This window comes from Triturus cristatus, chromosome 8 (assembly GCF_964204655.1).
Source record: "Triturus cristatus chromosome 8, aTriCri1.1, whole genome shotgun sequence".
NCBI lineage: Eukaryota > Metazoa > Chordata > Amphibia > Caudata > Salamandridae > Triturus > Triturus cristatus.
In genome coordinates, this window is record NC_140591.1 from 920,875,923 (window position 1) to 920,897,011 (window position 21,089).

General features: G+C 47.3%; 1 protein-coding gene across 4 annotated transcripts in view; it reads left to right on the plus strand.

The window, feature by feature from the left end:
* Window positions 1-21,089, plus strand: part of CRYBG3 (crystallin beta-gamma domain containing 3) — a 1,479,538-nt gene that overhangs the window by 276,285 nt on the left and 1,182,164 nt on the right. For all 4 annotated transcript variants that reach the window (XM_085622435.1, XM_085622437.1, XM_085622436.1 and 1 more), the window contains exon 3: window positions 13,439-13,881. In XM_085622435.1, the coding sequence (XP_085478561.1) occupies window positions 13,439-13,881 (443 nt within the window). The remainder of the gene's footprint in view (window positions 1-13,438; window positions 13,882-21,089) is intronic.

A 21,089-nucleotide genomic window follows, 5' to 3' on the forward strand; every position in this document is an offset into this window, starting at 1 on the left:
GGGTCATTGACAGCAAATTTCTTTGACTTGCCCAAAGCGAAGAAAACTAAGCAAGAGCAGACCCATAAAGGCCTATGCCTGCCAAACAGTTGACCATGACAGTGTGATCAGCCATATCAAGTCTAAAAGGATGAGACCTGCTGGTTGTCCGCTATACAGACCCCACCTTAATTCTTTCAGGAAGGAGATCAGAGTAGTTTTGTTCCCCTTCCGAGGTTGAAACGTAGTGCGAGCCACATTTGGTAAATTATTTTGTTCTAAGTGGTTTGAAAACTTCTTAGCAAGATACTTCTCCGCATGTTTTTGAGAACAAGGGGAAGAGAGATGTAGGCCTATAACTGGACTCCAACAACTGGTCCATATTAGTATTTTTCCAGTAACGGTTTGACCAAGACACCTGGCGAGATGCAAAAGAATGGTTCAGGATGATACAGATTGCAGGTGCCACTATTTCTGCTATGTTGTGTAAAATTCTGGCAGGGCAAATATCAGGTGATCCTAACCTTATAGACTTCAGTTTTGGATTGTGTCGTCCTTAATAGCAGGGACGAGTTACAATTTGGAAATCTATTGCCTTTTGTAGAGGCCAGCTCCTTTTGAGAATATGTCTGGTCTGTTGATAAATTGTTGAAGATTGAGTCACTTTTAATACTTTCATAGATTGTTTGAACCTTGTTGGTAAAAAAGCAGCACAATTTATCACAGTTATTTTGTAAGAATTACTGAACTAGCTGAACAAGAGGGGTTAGTAAGCTTTTTGACAAATTTAAACATGGTGCATCTGGAGTTAGATGTGGCTTTAATTAGGGAACTTTTTGCTTGACAAATACATTTTTTGTAGCAACTCAACTGCAATGTAAAAGTTAACAATGCAGTGTTTTAAGATTGACACCAGTTTCTTCCTGCCTGCCTCCCATTTAGGTTTTCACTATTGAGGGAGGCTGAGAAACAAGGGTGCAAAGATCGCCTAGGAGGAGCTTTATCAGTAGTTGTTGACAGTGTCTTGTTGCCTTGTTTTGAAGCAGTCCAGTCACCAAGCTCCCTAAAAACATAATATTTTCATGGGATCCTCATAATTCTAGCAGTGACCTTAGTTCTTGTTGTGGGTAAGGGCTAAGCGCACAAAACCAATAGTTGGTATATAGCTGAGGTTTCATATGTAACCCAAACAATTTCTTACATCCTTTTAAAGTTCAATCAGGGTAGAGGCAGGATGGTTTAACTTAATGAGCTAATGCCTGTCCTTCAAAGGGGGTAATTTAGTGGTGTTTTTGAGGAAGTCAGAGTGCTTGCAACCGCTTCGATGGGCATGCTCAAAGTATGAAAATTGCGACCAATTATCATTTTGTTTCCCCATAAAAGAAGGATGAACGGTCAGTAGAAGTTTTCTAAAGGCACTTCAGGAAGGCTTGATGTACTTCAGAATCCAAACAGCAAAAGACAGAAAAAGTGTATACAAACGTAAATCTAATATTGAGCAGTTTATACTATAATGTTCAGAACTGGTCAAATCATGATAGGCTCGATGAGCTACTATACATTGATCAGTAATTTTGAGCTTTTCACATATATTGATTAATTAGTGGAATAATGTCCTACTGTAGAAAGCCTCAAACTGAAACTAAACATAATTGGGCAGAAATACTATTAACACCTTATGCAATGGGGGTACCCTTTTGTCCGAACCCCTTTCAGAGGCCCATGGGGCATGAGGAGTTACTGGGCCCAACTGTGGTGGTTGAGGCCTTTCACTCCTGATGTCCAGGGAACCAACTTACTATGAGTCATGAGTAACAGCGCAAGTCGAGCAGTACAAGCTTCTCAGGGAGGTGGTAGATGCAAAGTGTACACAGACCCACAACTCAAAACTTGCTTGGCAACCCAAATAAATGACTGTCTATGTAGATCCTTGATTTTATGCAAAAAGTAGTATTTATATATGAACCCAAAGTGAAATATGGCACACAACAAATACACCCAGTCTTCATAGAGCCAGCACTCGCGTGTTGTCAGGGTAAATTCCGAGTCCCACTTCCCTGTCTCAGGACGGTGGTTATTCTCCATTCACATGAGGCAATAATTCAGGTTAGGCCACACTAGAAAGTGCAAGTCTTAGAAGTTCCACAATGGCTTCTTAAAGGTCAGTGTCCCAGCGTTGAAGCCCTTTTTGTCAGATGAAGTTCCCCCAGAGACTTGGTGGCCCGGCAGTCAGACTTAACCGCTGTCGCTGGAGCTGCAGTGCTTTAGGCCCAGGTGTGCTTTAGTGGCCCAGCAGGGAGTAGAAGTCTGGATGCTGCAGGCGATGAGAGGCAGCAGGCATCTTTGATGCTCATATAATCATGCAGTAAGTTTTCCTGGTAGCTGGTCTTGGGTCCCCTTGGGCTCGGATGATTAAATCAATGATCTTCTCCCATGGGTCAAAACTCACTACACTTCTCTTGCATAAGATGCTCCAGAACGATGGTCCTCATCTTCAACGCTGTCCCCACCTGTCATACGTAGGTTACTAACAGCTATCACTGGGTGATTGGCCCTTCGTGTCACAACACTTCATGGGCGATGGCCTGCTTCTTGTCAGTGTTGCACCAGGGTGACGGCCCTCATCTTCTCTGCTGCCCTCACCTAGCATACAGAGATCATGAACAGTGCACGCCAGGTGATTGCGCATTGCCTGTCATAGCGCTTCACCCGGGTGGCGACTGGTATCTTCACTGCAGCTCCCACCTGTCATGCAGGGGTCGCGAACAACACCCAAAAGCCAATGGTTCCTTCCTGTTACAACACCGCTTCTTGTCACAGTGGTGCATTAGGGTACCAACCCTTATCTTCATCACGGCTTCCACATGGCATACAGAGGTCACAGCAGCAGCACTCAAGTGGAGGGCCCAATCTATAAAACGGTCCTCCAGGCAGACCCAAAATCTCACACTCTGTTCAGGAATCCTCTTAACAGGATCCACTCTGGATCTCCCTCCAGGTACTCTGGTCCTCCTCACAGGGTCCTCTGGCATCAGTAGTTAGATGCTAGTGATCTGTTTTCCATGGTGAGTGATCTTGATTCTTCTGGGTATTGTCCCTTCACCTAGATGGGAAACTAGCAGACCTTAGTCCTAAGTCCTAGTCGCAACAGGCAGAAGATGTGCTGATCAGCTCCCCACTGATGTACAGCTCCAGTTTGAAATTTTTGGGAGGCTCAATCTCCTTTTTTATAATACATTTCCAGACTAGATGTCTTTTATGGTCCGAGCCTTTGAAGTTTGTGATGGGTGTTTCCCCCTTAGAAGTTCCCAATCCCCTGACCTGTCTTTTGTCCAGGAAGCAATCTGTCACAGGAGCGCTTCGAAACTTGATAGCCTCGCACACAGGCCATTGGAGTGATTAGAGGGTCACACCTGGATGTCAGCCTCACTAATATATGCCTGTGAAAGGTTCACAAAGGCCCCCAACCCTATTTATTTTCGATACCCTTATCAGCTCCACCTCCTTCCTTAAATGTGCCCAGGCCCCAGTGACATTCTTAAAATCAAACAATCGTTTTGAAGTGTGAAAGAGAACTTGGCTCTCCCTTCCTCCAGTGTGTTTGTGTCACACTCAGCTCTCAGGAATGCAAGCAATCCACAAATCTGTCTGGGATGGCTCTTCCACTTCCATATGCCTCTCCACGATCCTGGGCTTCCAATATGGAACTCACAGGCTTCCATGTATTGTACTGTACCATACACAGGCTCAGATACATTACAATACGCAATCATACAGGCACTGCATACTAATATGATGTAGGCCAAGGGTGATTTAGGTACACAGCAACAGAACTTTACATTGGTGGGCCTGGAGGCCTCACTTTATTGACACATGTAAAAAAGCCTGTTCACTTTACTGATCACTGTCGCAAGTCATAAAAACCAGTATGCTGCCACCCCTCCCGCACTCGTGCTACTTAACTCTGGAGATGGGCATTGCGCTTTACCACTACCAGGATAACGGTTTATTTGCCCCTACCAGTCTAAAAATATCGCAGTCAGCGAGACAGACCTAGGTCCTGGCTCACACGCATGTTTTCTCATGACTTAAAATCGGTACTAAGGATCCAGATATTGCAGTAGCTGGGGCACTCAGGGCAGGAGTGCACGCCCTTTACATGTAAATGTGTTGGGGGCCAGTAGCCAGAAAAAAAGGTTGCTGAGTAAAACCTCATTATTAGTCCTGTCCCCTAAAAGGTTAATAGTTATGGAGCTTTAGTGGCAATAAGGAAACGGCAATAAACGTATTGCTGGTTTCTTCCACAAGCAAGGTCTCCATCACTTGGGAATATAAAGCTGGCATTTTAGGTGTTCTGCACCTTTTAATGCAGGGTATACATAACCATTGGAGGCTCGTATTTTGGGAAACAAAAATATTTAACTTAAAATGAACGTAGTGCATGTTGGAACTAGAAAGGCAAAAGCTAATCCCTGGTATGAGAGAGTACAGTTTAAATGTTGTTTATTACTCCGAATGGACAGTTGCAACTCCTTCCTATGCCTAAGATGTGGTTAGTGAGGCATAGATCTTCATGTGAGTAGCGTGACGATGAATGTAATTCCAACCAACGGAGGGTAGCGCTGCTTACTCTACAGCGTCCTAGGAGTGAGGGAGGCCTTGCGTTGCCGGACCTGGAGTCCTATTACCATGCTGCGCAGCTCCAGTGGTTCATGAAGTGGGTGGCGGGGCACATCAGGCGTCCAGAAGAACAGGGAGGGGCGGATCCGAGCTGGTCCCAATTATCGTGCGTGCTGCTCCGGGTGCCGATGAGGAATGCCTCACTTCCTCCGGACTTGAGGGTGGTTCGACAATGCTGGGCACGGTTGGCTAGGAGGGCGCGTGTGATTATTCCCTATGCACCTGAGATCCCGTTGCGAATGTGTGAGGCACTACCCCACGGGGGAGACTGGAACCGGTTATTGGCCTGGGAGGAGGCGGGAGTTATGACATTGGGAGACTTGTATGAGGATGGTAACCTGCTACCTTTTGACGACTTTAGGGAGCGGCATGATCTCCCGCGGGGGGACTTCCTATTCCATGCAGCCTTGACTGCGGCCGTCAGAAAGCACTGGCGGAAGGGGATGATGGAGCCGGACACATCTCTTGCCTGTCAGTATGTAGTGATGGGAGCGGGTGTCTATAAGGCGGTGACTTGCCTTTATAGGCGGATTACTGGTGATATGCGGCGACCCCTGGCTGCCCTGCGCGTCAAGTGGGAGGCGGATCTGGGAGCGCCTCTTACGGACAAAAACTGGGAGGAAATCATGGAGCGTCCTTGGAAGTGTACACGAAATGCACGCTTCCAGCTTATACAGTTTTATATCTTTCATAGGGCATACCTTACCCCTCACAAGATAGCTGAGTACTTTGGTGGGCCAGATGCTTGCCCCCGATGTGGTTATAGTGGAGCGACTTTTCTACACATGCTCTGGGACTGTCCGCAGGTGACAGGGTTTTGGGAGGAAGTGGCGACGCTACTCCTGACGGTGACAGAGAGGGACTTGGAGGTAGGCCCGGGGGTCTGCTTGCTACATGGCTTTCCGCATACAGCAAAGACTAAGATCACCAGTAGGTTTATTGATCTAGGGCTGGTCCTGGCCAAGCGGGAGATTACTTCTCATTGGAAGGCGCGGCAGGGCCCTAATTTCTTACGGTGGGCTAGGGAAATGGAGAAATGGGCGGGAAGTGAGGGGACTTATAGATTGTGCTTGGCTCGACGCAGTGACAATGAAAGATCGCACGAAGGGGCCCGGGCATGGATGGCTCTCCTGGACTTGTTCAAAGGTTCGGTTATGGGGGATGGGGGTGATCCGGTGGGGGATGACGGGACCCCGGTTCCTTGAGTGCACTATACAGGGCTTCCCCCCTCTGCTCTTGCGGTACTGTCTGTTGGGATTGCCGGGAGGCGGACTCGACGGGTGGTGGCTGAGGTTTTGATGTAGATGTACTTCTGATAGGTACGGGCGACATGCTTGGGTGGGTGGGTAGGGAGGAGGGGCTCGTTGGGGGGGATGTTGGGAGATGGGGTGGGGGTATTTTGGCTGTCTCGCACACTCATGGTGGATTACTCCTGTGGATGCACTACCTAGTAGCACGGACATTATTGGGGTGAATGCTGTACAGAGGTAGCTTATGTGCTGGGGTGATTATTGCAAGATGTCCTGATTTGGCTGGGGGGAGGACTATGGGGGACGGGGATTGACTGCATTTTGTTCTGTGACCTAATAAAGATTGTTTTAAAAAAAAAAAAAAAAAAAAAATGAATGTAATTCCAACCATTCGGCAGCAATACAAGATTGTCTTTCTTCATCTCTCAGTTGGGAATTCGAGTGGGAACCTTGGTTGTACCATTTGTGATACATTTGACATATAGAGCCCCTCTCTTAGGAAACCTATTGTGGCAAGATAGCATAACAAGTAACTACTAGTCAAGGCAAGCTGGCCTGGGAGACATACAAAAATGTACTTCCTTCAAAATGGATATGATTTTAGGGCCTCTGAAGATCACTTTAAAGAAACATGGGGTTTAAAGCTGGCTGATTTGCTATTGATCTGGAACTGTTGTATTGTACCTCAACATTATTATAGCACTTACCCCCCCCCATGTGGGCACCAAAGTGCTTGCCTACCTGGGCAGCATCCTAGACTGTGTACGGTGTGTGCTTGGAAGTCTCCTGTCTTTGTTTTGATCCTATATGGAAAGTGTTTCCATGTAGTGCTTGATGACCACTGAGGTGTGGTTATTGTGTTATGGGAAGTAGCGCTTAGTGTAATGGATGAAGAAGCATGAGAGATAGGCATGCGGTTAATGGTTTTGAGTTAACTGGCTGCTTTAAACCGCTCTGCTGAGCACTTTATGGTATTTCTTATGATCATAGTCCACTCAGCAGGTTACTACACTGGGATGTGCATTCCTTGATATTTTGTTTACATGTTATTGTCTTCAGCAAACATACAATGGAGGAAGACATGGTGGAGAGATCTGCTGCGATGGACGTTGATAAAAACATTCCATATCTGATTGTCACATTATAATGAATGGGAAAAAGGAAGTCATGGAAGTTATTTGCTGGTTAAGCACCTTAACTTCAGCACAGGGATCTCTATGTTGTTATGGTTTAGGAGGTCAGACAGGATAGCGCCAGTCATCACTGTACCTTGACAGTTGATTGAGAAGATGCTAACTAATGCTTCTGACCTTTCTTACATACCAAAATCTATCCGGAATACATTCCATTGAGACTGAGATGAACAAACTGGTTTAACAGAACAATGAAGACCTATTGGAGAGGACTCTGGTGGTGAAGAGGAAACCTCTTCACTGAAACATCAAGGGAGGATGACGAGTTCAAATAAAGGCCTAATCATTTTGCACAATGTTCAACATCCACCGAGCTTTGTGCTCTTCTGGTGCTCTATTTCTGGTGATTCCTCTCACCAGTCTGGTTGCCAGGAGAAGGAGAAAAGAGGTCATATTTACTGTTGCTGCGAGCTTCCATATTGCTAGGAAAGGTTCTTACCTCCCTCTGACTTGATGCTGCTTCCGGTGGTGGGAAGGCTGCTTTGATTGGTGCGACTATGTTGTCATTCAGGGATTTAAATTATACCACCTTTTTCTGCAGAATAGCAGCAGGACATCTTGAACGTTATCCTTTTCGTCAGACTTGCAGCTTTCAGGTTTTCAGTTTCCACCTTTAACCACTGAATCCTAGCAATATAATATGTAAAAGAAAAGGACCATCAATTTTTGGATAATACTTTAGGTCAAATCAAACCTACATTAGTATTACACCTCACCACTTTTTTAATTGTGATCCTGCTGCTCCATGCTAAATTCATTAGGGAGTACAGTAGGATTACTTTTAACTTTATTTCACTCACTCACACACGTCACTTACACGTACTGACATAATAACAAACCTGCTCCGCTGTGATCAGGCGTTGAAGCACACCCGGGTGGTATTTGGCTGCCCGGGTGGACCCCGATGATGAAGCACGTCACCAACTAGGTTGGTGAGTGAGGGGTTTCATAAAAAAGAAATAATTTCTCTTTTTACTTCTCTGTGAACTCTCTAACAGATAGAAGGTTTTTACCTTCTTTCACTTAAGGATACCCCCTTCTTTGTTTATTTTATTTTATAACACTCCCACTCTTTGATAGACCTGTCGCAAAGGGCAAGTGGGGCAGTGGCACTAGCTGCTTTCATGCCAAAAATTATGGAGGTCACCACCAGCAGCACAGAAAACAGTATGTTGAGTTTTGTGGTACGTCTGGTTAAGATACTCGGAAAGTGCGCAATGCCATCCACCATCAATAACCTACATTTGGAATCTGTCTGGGAGATTAGGGAGTAGTTAATCTAGGGAATTTAAAAATCATAACCTGGGTGTGAAAATTAGGCTCTTCCCGAGGTGCCTTGTCCATTGATATGAGAGCAATTGAATTAATTGTTAAATTGCATCTAGAATTATACCTGTGATCATCCTTAAGGTCTCATTCGGATTTGTAAATATTGCGAACTGATAATTTGTTTTGTCTAGTATGTTGTCATATTTGGTTGTGTCCTAATTGTGTTTGTCTACTGTGTTGTTGAGATTTATTTCGTTGGGAGGGATTAACACGTTTGAATATATTTTGTGTGTGATCTCCTGTGTGTGACAATAACGTTTGTGTATGATGTTTATATACAGAATTGAAAAAACGAATGGTGACCGCTGTTAAAGATTAAAGCGGCATTGAATGAATTACATTTGGAAAAGAACAATCAGTGTGGCACTGCTTGTTTGATAATACAAAATGATGAGGACATGTTCTTTCTTATTTACCGATCAGAGTTGGATCGGTAAAAAAAACAAAAAGTGTTTTAGGTCTCGGTCTAGCTCCGAGATTTAATGACTTGGAGAAGAGGGGCTTGAACCCGCCCCTCTTCTCCCCTGTTCTCCATTGGCTGGCCTCTTGAATGCTGGCCAGCCATTGGAGAAGAGGTCAGTCATTCCGATTAGGCCCCGTCCTTTTCGGATCGGGGGGCGTGTTTTTTGCAAGAAGTCTCATTCTCTCCTCCAGCCAATGGCTGGAGGAGAGAAAAGACAAACACGCCCCCGAATCCAAAAATGCCGCTGCCTTTCTCCGAGGCATTTCTGCTCTGCCTCGGAGAAAGGCGGTGGTGTCTTCCGGTGCCCTCGGCTTGTTTGTGTGGTCATTTAGAGGCAATGTTCCCAGGCGAAAAGGAACGCGGGGAAGAGCAGCAGTGCTGCCTCTTATCTGAGACATGTCCTTGCTTTCCGAGCCTGCCGTGATAAGGCGCCTCTTTATCGGCAGCCTCGGACCGCACTGAGTAAAATGTAGAGTTGTGTTTACTAGAAAGCTGCATACCAAAAATGACAAATGACACCGTAGGCTGGCTGCGTGCATTGAACTTCTTAACGTTGTTTTAAGCCGAGGTCGTTGCTGTTCTTGGTCAAACAGCTCCCCTGTTTTCTAGAACTGCCCCCCGCCCTTCGTCAGGCCCCCTTCGCTCGCTGGGCCGTTTCCCTCTCTTGCTATGGGGGCCTCCCTTGAATAGGAGCAGGGAAATGAAAAGGCCAGATTACATTCAGCGGCGATGGTCTGTGGAACGGCAGATCCGCGAACAATGTCATTCAATGCAGCACAGGAAAGGGGGAAAGAAAAAAAGAAAACCCCATGCAAATGAAAGCTGACTTCACAGTTAGGTGCCAGTGAGCACTACCAACATGGCATCATGGGGCATTCACACTGAGACCAACGTTCCAATGTGGTGGGGGAAAGTATACATGGAGAGCGGTGGCTCTGCAAGGCGCCGGGTGTCAATATGGGATCGGTGGGGGTACACAGGGCTAAGGGTAATTATTAAGGGGGGTCTCTGCAGTTCTGCGGGTTCTATGTGTGTGGGTAGTGTCCGGGCGGCAGACTCCTCCTTCCGCCCCCGCAAACTCCTCCCTTTCATCCGCCCCCTCAGGCTTTGTGCCTCTACTGCTCAGACTGGATGCTGGAACAGGCAGAGTGCGCCTGCCACCACGGTAAAGGAGGAGTAGCGTCTGGGGGCGAGAGGAGCCCCCGCACTCCGGAGAATAATCCCGCACCGCATCCTCGCCGCCATGAGGCCCCACTAGTAGCCCCACTCTCCATCACCTTACAATCGTTAGCTGAAGGCAGCAGCAGCAGATGCGAAAGGACCCCTCAAGGACAAACACCCCCCGACCCTCAGAAATGCTACCTGTCGCCTGCAGCATAAAATGTGAAACAACTCGTGTATGTTTCACGGCCCCGCCCTCGGCTCCGGCGGCCGCTGAATGAGAGAGCCTGCAATGCGTTGTGCTCAGAGAAGTGTGAAAGGGCCTCTGTTACCGGCGCTGGCGCCGCATACCAAGCAAACAGGCCTGTCAAGCCCTCATTGAAAGAGGCACCCTGGAATTAATCTGGGGAAGCAGGCTGTGCTAGGAAGTGGACTTTCCGACTGCGCGCTCTCCAACTCCGGGCCCTCCACTGTGGGCGAGTAAACACTACAGTCGGTGGCTGCGACTATCTGCGCGAGTTGGCGCCACCGCCCCCGCCACCCCCATCAGACCAAAGGCTGGTTACAATGTGCGCAGTAAAAAGCGGCCCAGCAGCCATCTGTGATTAGAGGTGACAATAACCCATGTGTCCGCCTCCACTCTCCGAATATGCTGTGAGGCGCACGCTGGACCTCTCAAATAAATGTTCTAGAAAAATATAAAATTTGCAGCACATCTCTCGGCACAGTGCACTGGCACTTCAGTCACGCCCACTCAGCCAACGCTAAAATGTGACTGAAAATATTTTCGGTTTGTGACCTCTTTATTTATTCGGCTCAGGTTTATGCTCCAACTCCCAGATATTGTCCATACATGAATTGGCAATCTAATTCACACCAAACCAATCGTAACTCCCAATGTGTCCGGCTACAGGGTCGGTCTCACTACTGGAACGCGTCAGGACAGATCATTGCTTGCTGCACGCCATTTGCGCATGCAATGCAAAGCGATTACATCCTTTCACCACAATTTCTGGTTCGTTGTGGTCGGGGAGTACGTTTTCCTATGGCTCTTAGACAATGCTCAATTTGAGCCGGTGGTTGCCGGTGGAGGCCACCAGCACTCATTTTGGGGGAAAGCCTTTATATTAACTTATCAAACTTTGACCCAGAGCAACAAAGAAACAATACAAAAGGGGGGAAAAGGAGGAAGAGAAAGACGTAAAAAAATCAGTGACATAGAGAGAAGACAGGGGAGAACGACAAAATTAAATAAAGGGATAGGGACTGTCTGAAGGTGGATAAAAGACGCATGAGGTGAATTTGAAACTTAGCCGATAGAGACCCGTTCGAGGCCCCCTTAAAACAAGCATTTACAATGCAACGGTCTCGGCATTGTTAAAGTTAGAGCTATTGGCATTGCTCATGACATTATTTTTGTTTATGTTTTTGTTTTTAAAACATGTAGAGAAACGGCATTGTTATTTACAATGTCAATAGCTTAATCAGTGTGTGTGTAGGTGGCTCTGTGTGTGGGTGCAAATGCAATAGGTCTCGCATTTGAGAGTGATTAAGCTATTGACATTGTAAATAACAATGCCGTTTCTTTAAATGTTTTCAAAACAAAAACATAAACAAAAATAATGTCATGAGCAATGCCAATAGCTCTAACTTTACCAATGCCGAGACCATTGCATTGTAAATGCTTGTTTGTAAAGCAGGTGGGCCGAAGCATCACAAAGGGTGGCCAGGGTGAAGAAATGCGACACCTAGAGAGGACAGGTGGTGTAAGCAACACAGAGTCGGAGGGCAGAAGCAACACGGAGTGTGCTGGTGGGGGAAGCACCACAAAGAGTTTGGGTGGAGGAAGTGCACAACATGAAGAGAAATCAACATGGAGCACTGGGGAGAAGAGAATCACAGGGGCAAGAAAGCAACATGGAGCTGTGTGGAGAAGCACATGGCTGAGAAAACAACAAACACTGGCTAGTGCATCATGGATGGGGAAAGTAGAAGCACACTAGTGAGAGAGAAAAGCACAGAGTGGAAGGGGAAGAGAAGCATATGAGGGAGACAACTGGAAAACACATGCATTCTTATGGAGTGTTTAACCGAAATGAAACAAGTTGTGCATGAAAAGTAAGCTTTGGAAGGACACAAATAATATGGGTATACTTTAGGGGAGGAACAAACACAAGGTAGGATAGCCCACATATGCTACCGAATAAAAACCAAATGAGTGATAATAAAGCAAACCAGTGGTAAGCAATGGACAGGCTCTAAGCCCACTGTAAGCAGACAATAGATACTTTCGCCAGCAGACAGCTTGCCTGCTCAGGTAAGTGAAACCTAAAAATGGTTGATTTATAGTCGGACGAACAGTCAGTCGAGATACTAGTAGGTGGAAACAGATATTAAATCGAGTGAGAGACCATTGCTAATCATTTTCTGCACCATAGACGTAACAACGTATGGTTCTGCTGTTGTACAATGTCGGTAAGATTTATAAAAATGATATGGTACCTCATCACTTAAGAAGAGATTTTCCTGTTTCCCCAGCATTCTTTCAGTCATCCTTTTGGGAATGTAGATTTGATTACTTGCAGGACAATAAGTGAATTTGTTCTTCGTAGACACTGTTGAATAAACTTGTGTATACCTTTTTATATTTATTTTTAACTCTGGTGTTATGTCATTTTCATCTCCAAACACTGTTGAATGGTATTGCTCACATGACCCAAACTTGGTTTAGACAATTTTATTGCTTGTTCCAGGTGTATAGAATTGCATACGGTTTGTTAATGTGACCATTAACAAGTTTTAAACAGTATTTTGAACATACCTAATTCCTGCACGTTTGTTTCTTGCCCTTATAATTATGGATTGAAAGTATATCCAGTCTTTAAAACAGTATCTTATCAAATACATGTTAAGATGAGACCTGCCCAGTGTTCCTGCCCACTTCCCGGCAAGGAATTCACATAAGCTGATGCTCCACTCCATGAATTAAAGATGCAGATAATTTAATGAAGTCTTGTCAGAAGTTGCCATTTAACATGGAGCCACTAGTTGGAGTGGTTCAGAGAATAGAGCTTTGCGACATACCATTACGTTTATTTTGTGAGAAGCCCTTTAGTCTTAATTGCTTTAAACTGTTCTTTATTGGGTAATCATGCAAGTTATTATTTTTAGAAATATTCATTATTACCAGACACAAACCTTTCCGCATAGGTAATTTTTCCTACTTACACTGATGGTGATTACATGGTGCACTCCATTGATGGAGTTTGTTAATACACAAGTGGAAATGATTGAGTGAATCCTTATGAGCCTGCTTTGATTAAGATTGTGCTGGAGTATTTTAAAGCTATACAACTTAGTCATTGTCTTTTCCTTCATTCAAGATTCCAGATAATAAAGGTGACAATAACTCCTCCGTGGAAGTACAAGGAGAATTTGCAGCAAGTGAAGAGACACATGCGGACTATCTTCCCAGAGTACCGCCTGAAATCAAAGCACCTGATCATGACAGGCAGCCCAAAGATAACTTTCTACAGTTCCTTGGAAACCTGTTTAATTTCACACCAAAGACCTTATCAACAGAGGTGAAACCGGCACCCACAAAAAAAGAAAACTCTGAAACTGAAAATGAGGAAAAAGACCAGTCTACCCTCTGTGAGGGGGGTCCCCTGATCCAGAAGCAGCCTGATGTCAGCAGTTTTACAGTGTCCACATCAAAGGAAGAGGCAGACTCAACTACAGAGGACACTGAAAGGAAACCTTTCCCCCCAGCTTCTCCTGCACTTCCAGGGATGGAGAGTAATAAAGAAACCACAAAGGCACCAGAGTAAGTTTAGTGTGAAATATATTTATAAAAATATAAAAATTCCCCATGGACATGTTTAGAAATCCTTTATCTGTTTCACTTATCTATTTTAAGAGAAAATATTTGAAAATACTACTTTTTATTATATGTCTATGCTACACACACACACACCTACGTTGTACTTTTTTTTTTAATGAAACTTTATGCATATTACAATAACCATGTAGTTTGGCGCATTCCAATCCACAGAGTTGGCGGTGTACATTGCGATAACATCATAGCACGGCTACACAATGAACAGTACATATGATGACTTTTGTGGGCAGAAACGAGGCACTACAAGCATATATGGCGTACAGTATCACAGAGTGTGAACGTATGAGTAGAGCATCCTGGCTGCTACGTGTGGCTTCTCAGGGTGGTGCGCGTTGGGAGCTCACATTAGGGGCACTGGTATGTTCACCTACGTTGTACTTAACTTATTTTTTTATTTATTAAAGTCACAATGTGCCCAGTTCAAAGCATCATGTAGACAGGTCTGAACTGTTGGTTTGAGTGTTCATTTACCAGTGGAGATGCTTTTTAGGTCTCGCCTGAGACAGCGCTTTAGCGCTGCTCTGGCGAGACTTATAGTAAGCACTTTTGGAAGTGCAAACGAGTGCTTTCAGGCCGCCAACTACTGTGCATGTGTGCCGGGCGCGCGCACCATTTGGCAGCCTGAAAGCACTCGTCTTTCACTTTCGCCTGTCACACAGCCGATCACTTACATTTCGAGGGCGCTTTGATGTTTTCAGTGAGCCGCGCGGCCACTGAGGACATCAAAGCGCCCGTGAACACCATTTGCCACCCCCACCTCTTCAGCCAACTTACTCGCCATGTCTGCTCTGGATTCTTGTGCCTCTTTTTGTAACTCAGGAGCAGTAACATTGTCGTGGTGTCACTAGGGCTTCAAGTGGATGCTTTTTCAATATTATATACAAGCCACAGTTACTGCTAATTTATCTTATGCAACTAACAACGATTGACAAAGCCAATAGTCCTAACTTGTTGTAGGTATCATGTTACTTGTTGTGTGTAGCTGTAAACACGTAGCTACAGCCGCCCACCTAGTGCTTAATTTGTAACAAATAAGTGCTGGTGTTTTAATGAGGCAGAAGCTTTACACTTTATACTTTTTTTTTATTTTGCGTAACACAGAGGACATCAACTGAAATTTAATAGTGGCTTGGCTACAGCCACTTTCCCAGTGCTTAATTTCTAACAGAAGAGGTGCCGGGGCTCTGATTAGGTGGCAACTTTACACAGCATGTTGTTTTGTTTAGCCTGCCTAACACAGAGCACACAAACCGGAAAAATGGGGAGGGGATGTTCTTTAAAGGCCACTACTGCTAACTTACGAGTTTTGAAACCAGGTTTTAATGTCTGAATATGCTTAATAGCCTGTGATTGTGGACACATTAGTTGATATTTCTATAGACACAAACATAAATATGACCTAAAGTGGAGCTACGTTATTATTTTATTTGTGTGTAGCTGCAAACACGTAGCTACAGCCACCCTCCTAGTGCTTAATTTGTAACAAAGGAAGTGCCGGTGTTTTGATGAGGCAGCAGCTTTACACTGTATATGTCTTTATTTAGTTTGCGTAACACAGAGCATATAAACTACAATTCAATAGTGTCTTGGCTACAGCCACTTTCCTAGTGCTTAATTTGTAACCAAAGAGGTGCCGGGGCTTTTATCATGTTGAAGCTTTACAGAGCATGTTTGAATGGTTACCCTGCCTAACACAGAGCACAGAAACCCTACAAATGGGGAGGACATGTTGTTTAAAGGCCAAAACTGCTACATGCCACACACTGATGCACGCCACACACTGATGCACGCCACACACTGTTGCATGCCGCTGCACACCACACACTGCTGCACGCCACACACTGCTGCACGCGTAACACTGCTACACGCCACACACTGCTGCACGCCACACACTACTGCACGCCACACACTGCTGCACGCCACACACTGCTGCACGCCACACACTGCTGCACGCCACACACTGCTGCACGCCACACACTGCTGCACGCCACACACTGCTGCACGCCACACACTGCTGCACGCCACACACTGCTGCATGCCGCCACACACTGCTGCACGCCACACACTGCTGCACGCCACACACTGCTGCACGCCACACACTGCTGCAACCGTGACACTGCTACATGCCACACACTGCTGCACGCCACACACTGCTGCACGCCACACACTGCTGCACGCCACACACTGCTGCACGCCACACACTGCTGCACGCCACACACTACTGCATGCCACACACTGCTGCACGCCACACACTGCTGCACGCCACACACTGCTGCACGCCACACACTGCTGCATGCCTCCACACACTGCTGCACGCCACACACTGCTGCACGCCACACACTGCTGCACACCGCACACTGCTGCAACCGTGACACTGCTACATGCCACACACTGATGCACGCCACACACTGCTGCACGCCATACTTTTTTTTAATTGTGCGTAACACAGAGGACATAAACTGTAATTTAATAGTGGCTTGGCTACAGCCACTTTCCCAGTGCTTAATTTGTAACAGAGGAGGTGCCGGGGCTCTGATTAGGTGGCAACTTTACACAGCATGTTGTTTTGTTTAGCCTGCCTTACACAGAGCACACAAACCGGAAAAATGGGGAGGGGATGTTCTTTAAAGTCCACTACTGCTAACCTACGAGTTTTGAAACCAGGTTTTAATGTCTGAATATGCTTAATAGCCTGTGATTGTGGACAAATTAGTTGATATTTCTATAGACACAAACATAAATATGACCTAAAGTGGAGCTACGTTGTTATTTTTATTTGTGTGTAGCTGCAAACACGTAGCTACAGCCACCCTCCTAGTGCTTAATTTGTAACCAAAGAGGTGCCGGGGCTTTTATCATGTTGAAGCTTTACAGAGCAGGTTTGAATGGTTAGCCTGCCTAACACAGAGCACAGAAACCCTACAAATGGGGAGGACATGTTGTTTAAAGGCCAAAACTGCTACATGCCACACACTGATGCACGCCACACACTGCTGCATGCCGCTGCACACCACACACTGCTGCACGCCACACACTGCTGCACGCCACACACTGCTGCACGCCACACACTGCTGCACGCCACACACTGCTGCACGCCACACACTGCTGCACGCCACACACTGCTGCATGCCGCCACACACTGCTGCATGCCGCCACACACTGCTGCATGCCGCCACACACTGCTGCATGCCGCCACACACTGCTGCATGCCGCCACACACTGCTGCATGCCGCCACACACTGCTGCATGCCGCCACACACTGCTGCACGCCGCCACACACTGCTGCACGCCGCCACACACTGCTGCACGCCACACACTGCTGCACGCCACACACTGCTGCACGCCACACACTGCTGCATGCCACATACTGCTGCACGCCGCACACTGCTGCAACCGTGACACTGCTACATGCCACACACTGATGCACGCCACACACTGCTGCATGCCACACACTGCTGCACGCCACACACTGCTGCATGCCGCTGCACGCCACACACTGCTGCACGCCACACACTGCTGCACGCCACACACTGCTGCACGCCACACACTGCTGCACGCCACACACTGCTGCATGCCGCTGCACTCCACACACTGCTGCACGCCACACACTGCTGCACGCCGCACACTGCTGCATGCCGCACAATGCTGCACACCGCACACTGCTACACGAAACACTGCTGCAGGCCACACACTGCAGCACGCCACACACTGCTGCACGCCACACACTGCTGCATGCCGCTGCACGTCTCACACTGCTGCACGTCTCACACTGCTGCACGCCACACACTGCTGCACGCCGCACACTGCTGCACGCCGCACACTGCTGCACGCCGCACACTGCAGCACGCCACACACTGCAGCACGCCACACACTGCAGCACGCCACACACTGCTGCAAGCCACACACTGCTGCATGACGCTGCACGCCACACACTGCTGCCCGCCGCACTCTGCTGCCCGCCACACACTGATGCACGCCACACACTGCTGCACGCCATACTTTTTTTTAATTGTGCGTAACACAGAGGACATAAACTGTAATTTAATAGTGGCTTGGCTACAGCCACTTTCCCAGTGCTTAATTTGTAACAGAGGAGGTGCCGGGGCTCTGATTAGGTGGCAACTTTACACAGCATGTTGTTTTGTTTAGCCTGCCTTACACAGAGCACACAAACCGGAAAAATGGGGAGGGGATGTTCTTTAAAGTCCACTACTGCTAACCTACGAGTTTTGAAACCAGGTTTTAATGTCTGAATATGCTTAATAGCCTGTGATTGTGGACAAATTAGTTGATATTTCTATAGACACAAACATAAATATGACCTAAAGTGGAGCTACGTTATTATTTTTATTTGTGTGTAGCTGCAAACACGTAGCTACAGCCACCCTCCTAGTGCTTAATTTGTAACCAAAGAGGTGCCGGGGCTTTTATCATGTTGAAGCTTTACAGAGCAGGTTTGAATGGTTAGCCTGCCTAACACAGAGCACAGAAACCCTACAAATGGGGAGGACATGTTGTTTAAAGGCCAAAACTGCTACATGCCACACACTGATGCACGCCACACACTGCTGCATGCCGCTGCACACCACACACTGCTGCACGCCACACACTGCTGCACGCCACACACTGCTGCACGCCACACACTGCTGCACGCCACACACTGCTGCACGCCACACACTGCTGCACGCCACACACTGCTGCATGCCGCCACACACTGCTGCATGCCGCCACACACTGCTGCATGCCGCCACACACTGCTGCATGCCGCCACACACTGCTGCATGCCGCCACACACTGCTGCATGCCGCCACACACTGCTGCATGCCGCCACACACTGCTGCATGCCGCCACACACTGCTGCACGCCGCCACACACTGCTGCACGCCGCCACACACTGCTGCACGCCACACACTGCTGCACGCCACACACTGCTGCACGCCACACACTGCTGCACGCCACACACTGCTGCATGCCACATACTGCTGCACGCCGCACACTGCTGCAACCGTGACACTGCTACATGCCACACACTGCTGCATGCCACACACTGCTGCACGCCACACACTGCTGCATGCCACACACTGCTGCACGCCACACACTGCTGCACGCCACACACTGCTGCATGCCGCTGCACGCCACACACTGCTGCACGCCACACACTGCTGCACGCCACACACTGCTGCATGCCGCTGCACGCCACACACTGCTGCACGCCACACACTGCTGCACGCCGCACACTGCTGCATGCCGCACAATGCTGCACACCGCACACTGCTACACGAAACACTGCTGCAGGCCACACACTGCAGCACGCCACACACTGCTGCACGCCACACACTGCTGCATGCCGCTGCACGTCTCACACTGCTGCACGTCTCACACTGCTGCACGCCGCACACTGCTGCACGCCGCACACTGCTGCACGCCGCACACTGCTGCACGCCGCACACTGCTGCACGCCACACACTGCAGCACGCCACACACTGCAGCACGCCACACACTGCAGCACGCCACACACTGCAGCACGCCACACACTGCTGCAAGCCACACACTGCTGCATGACGCTGCACGCCACACACTGCTGCCCGCCGCACTCTGCTGCCCGCCGCACACTGCTGCACGCCGCACACTGCCCACATCTGCTGCACGCCGCACAATGCTGCACGCCGCACACTGCTGCACTCCCCACACTGCTTTTATGCGAGTTTATGCTACTGACATTGTAAATGACAATGCCTTTTGTTTGTTTTAAGACCAAAACATAAATAAAAGGAATTGTAATTTTACAATGCCAATAGCTCAAACTCTTATAATTGCGAGACCTATTGCATTGCAAATGCTTGTTACTGTAAGTCTACACGGAGCACTTCCCAAGCTGCGATCGTTGTGTATGCTGGATACTTCTGAAAGTATTTCTTTACAACTGTTACTTAAAAACGTTATTCTTTATCTCGGCTGTTTTCTCCACTTTATGAAAAAGCCTTAATATTCAATTCAATTCAAAGTCTTTATTTCGATTTTCAATCATAAAAGACATCATTAAAATATTTAACAATTTTAAAGGAGAAAAAAGGGTTCTTTCAGGAGGGATATAATGTAAAAGATTTCATAACATTGTTTAAAAGCCACACCAGAACTGTATTACAAAATTCTAAACCGACCCATATGATAAGAAGAAAAAAAATAAAAATTAAATCCATCATGGAGTGTAACATGCTTATTAACTTCAGTTATAAGTACACATCCCATTATAAGTAAAACGTTTAACCCCTTCGCCGCGGCGGGCATTCCGCCGCGGCGCTGGGGGGGGGGGGTTTGGGGGCACTGTGGTGGCGCCGTGCTCATGACGGAACCACTCCGTCATGAGTCACGGTTGAGCTGTGCTCATGACGGAGTGGTTCCGTCATGACTCCGCCCACGGCGCTAATCGCCCGCACAGGCGGGGAATTAGCGTCGCGTGGTCGGAGCGGCCGCCAACGGCCGCAGCATGACGGAACCACTCCGTCATGAGCACACGGCACCCGTGGCTCATGACGGAGTGGTTCCGTCATGAGCAGGGAAGGGGTTAAAAGGCTTATGATATAGAAAGGGGCTATACAAATGGAATCTAAAATATTCACAAAAAGCGTAATTTACGTGCACGGATTATCCACATCCAATATCGGAATTTTGCAACAGCAATAGTCACAGATTGGGAGGTGTTAGTTTTAAGAAACCGTAAAGCCTCACCACCTGCCCAAAGGCCCAGCTGTAAACAAATAGGTTTAAGCCAGGACCGCCTAGGATCTTTATACTTTGGACAAATAAATAAAATATGTCCAATACTTTCCCGTTGTGTAGGCCAGAAAGGACAGCTAGGGTCAAGGCCTTCTCTCCATTTGATAATGAAGGAATTACTAGGTAGTGTGCCCACCCTAAATTGATGGTATCTCTTTCTGTCCTCCACAACAGTAATACAGTCCCAATAGCTTTCAAACAGAGGCGAGTCTTTAATTTCCATAAAATCCGCAGTTAGTGATGGACCAATACATGAACCAAATATTTTCACTGAGACCATACTCCAGTATAGATCTCTTAAGGTTTTCCTAGGGGGGAAGGTATGTGCTGTTGGGTCTTCCCATAGACTGGCTAGG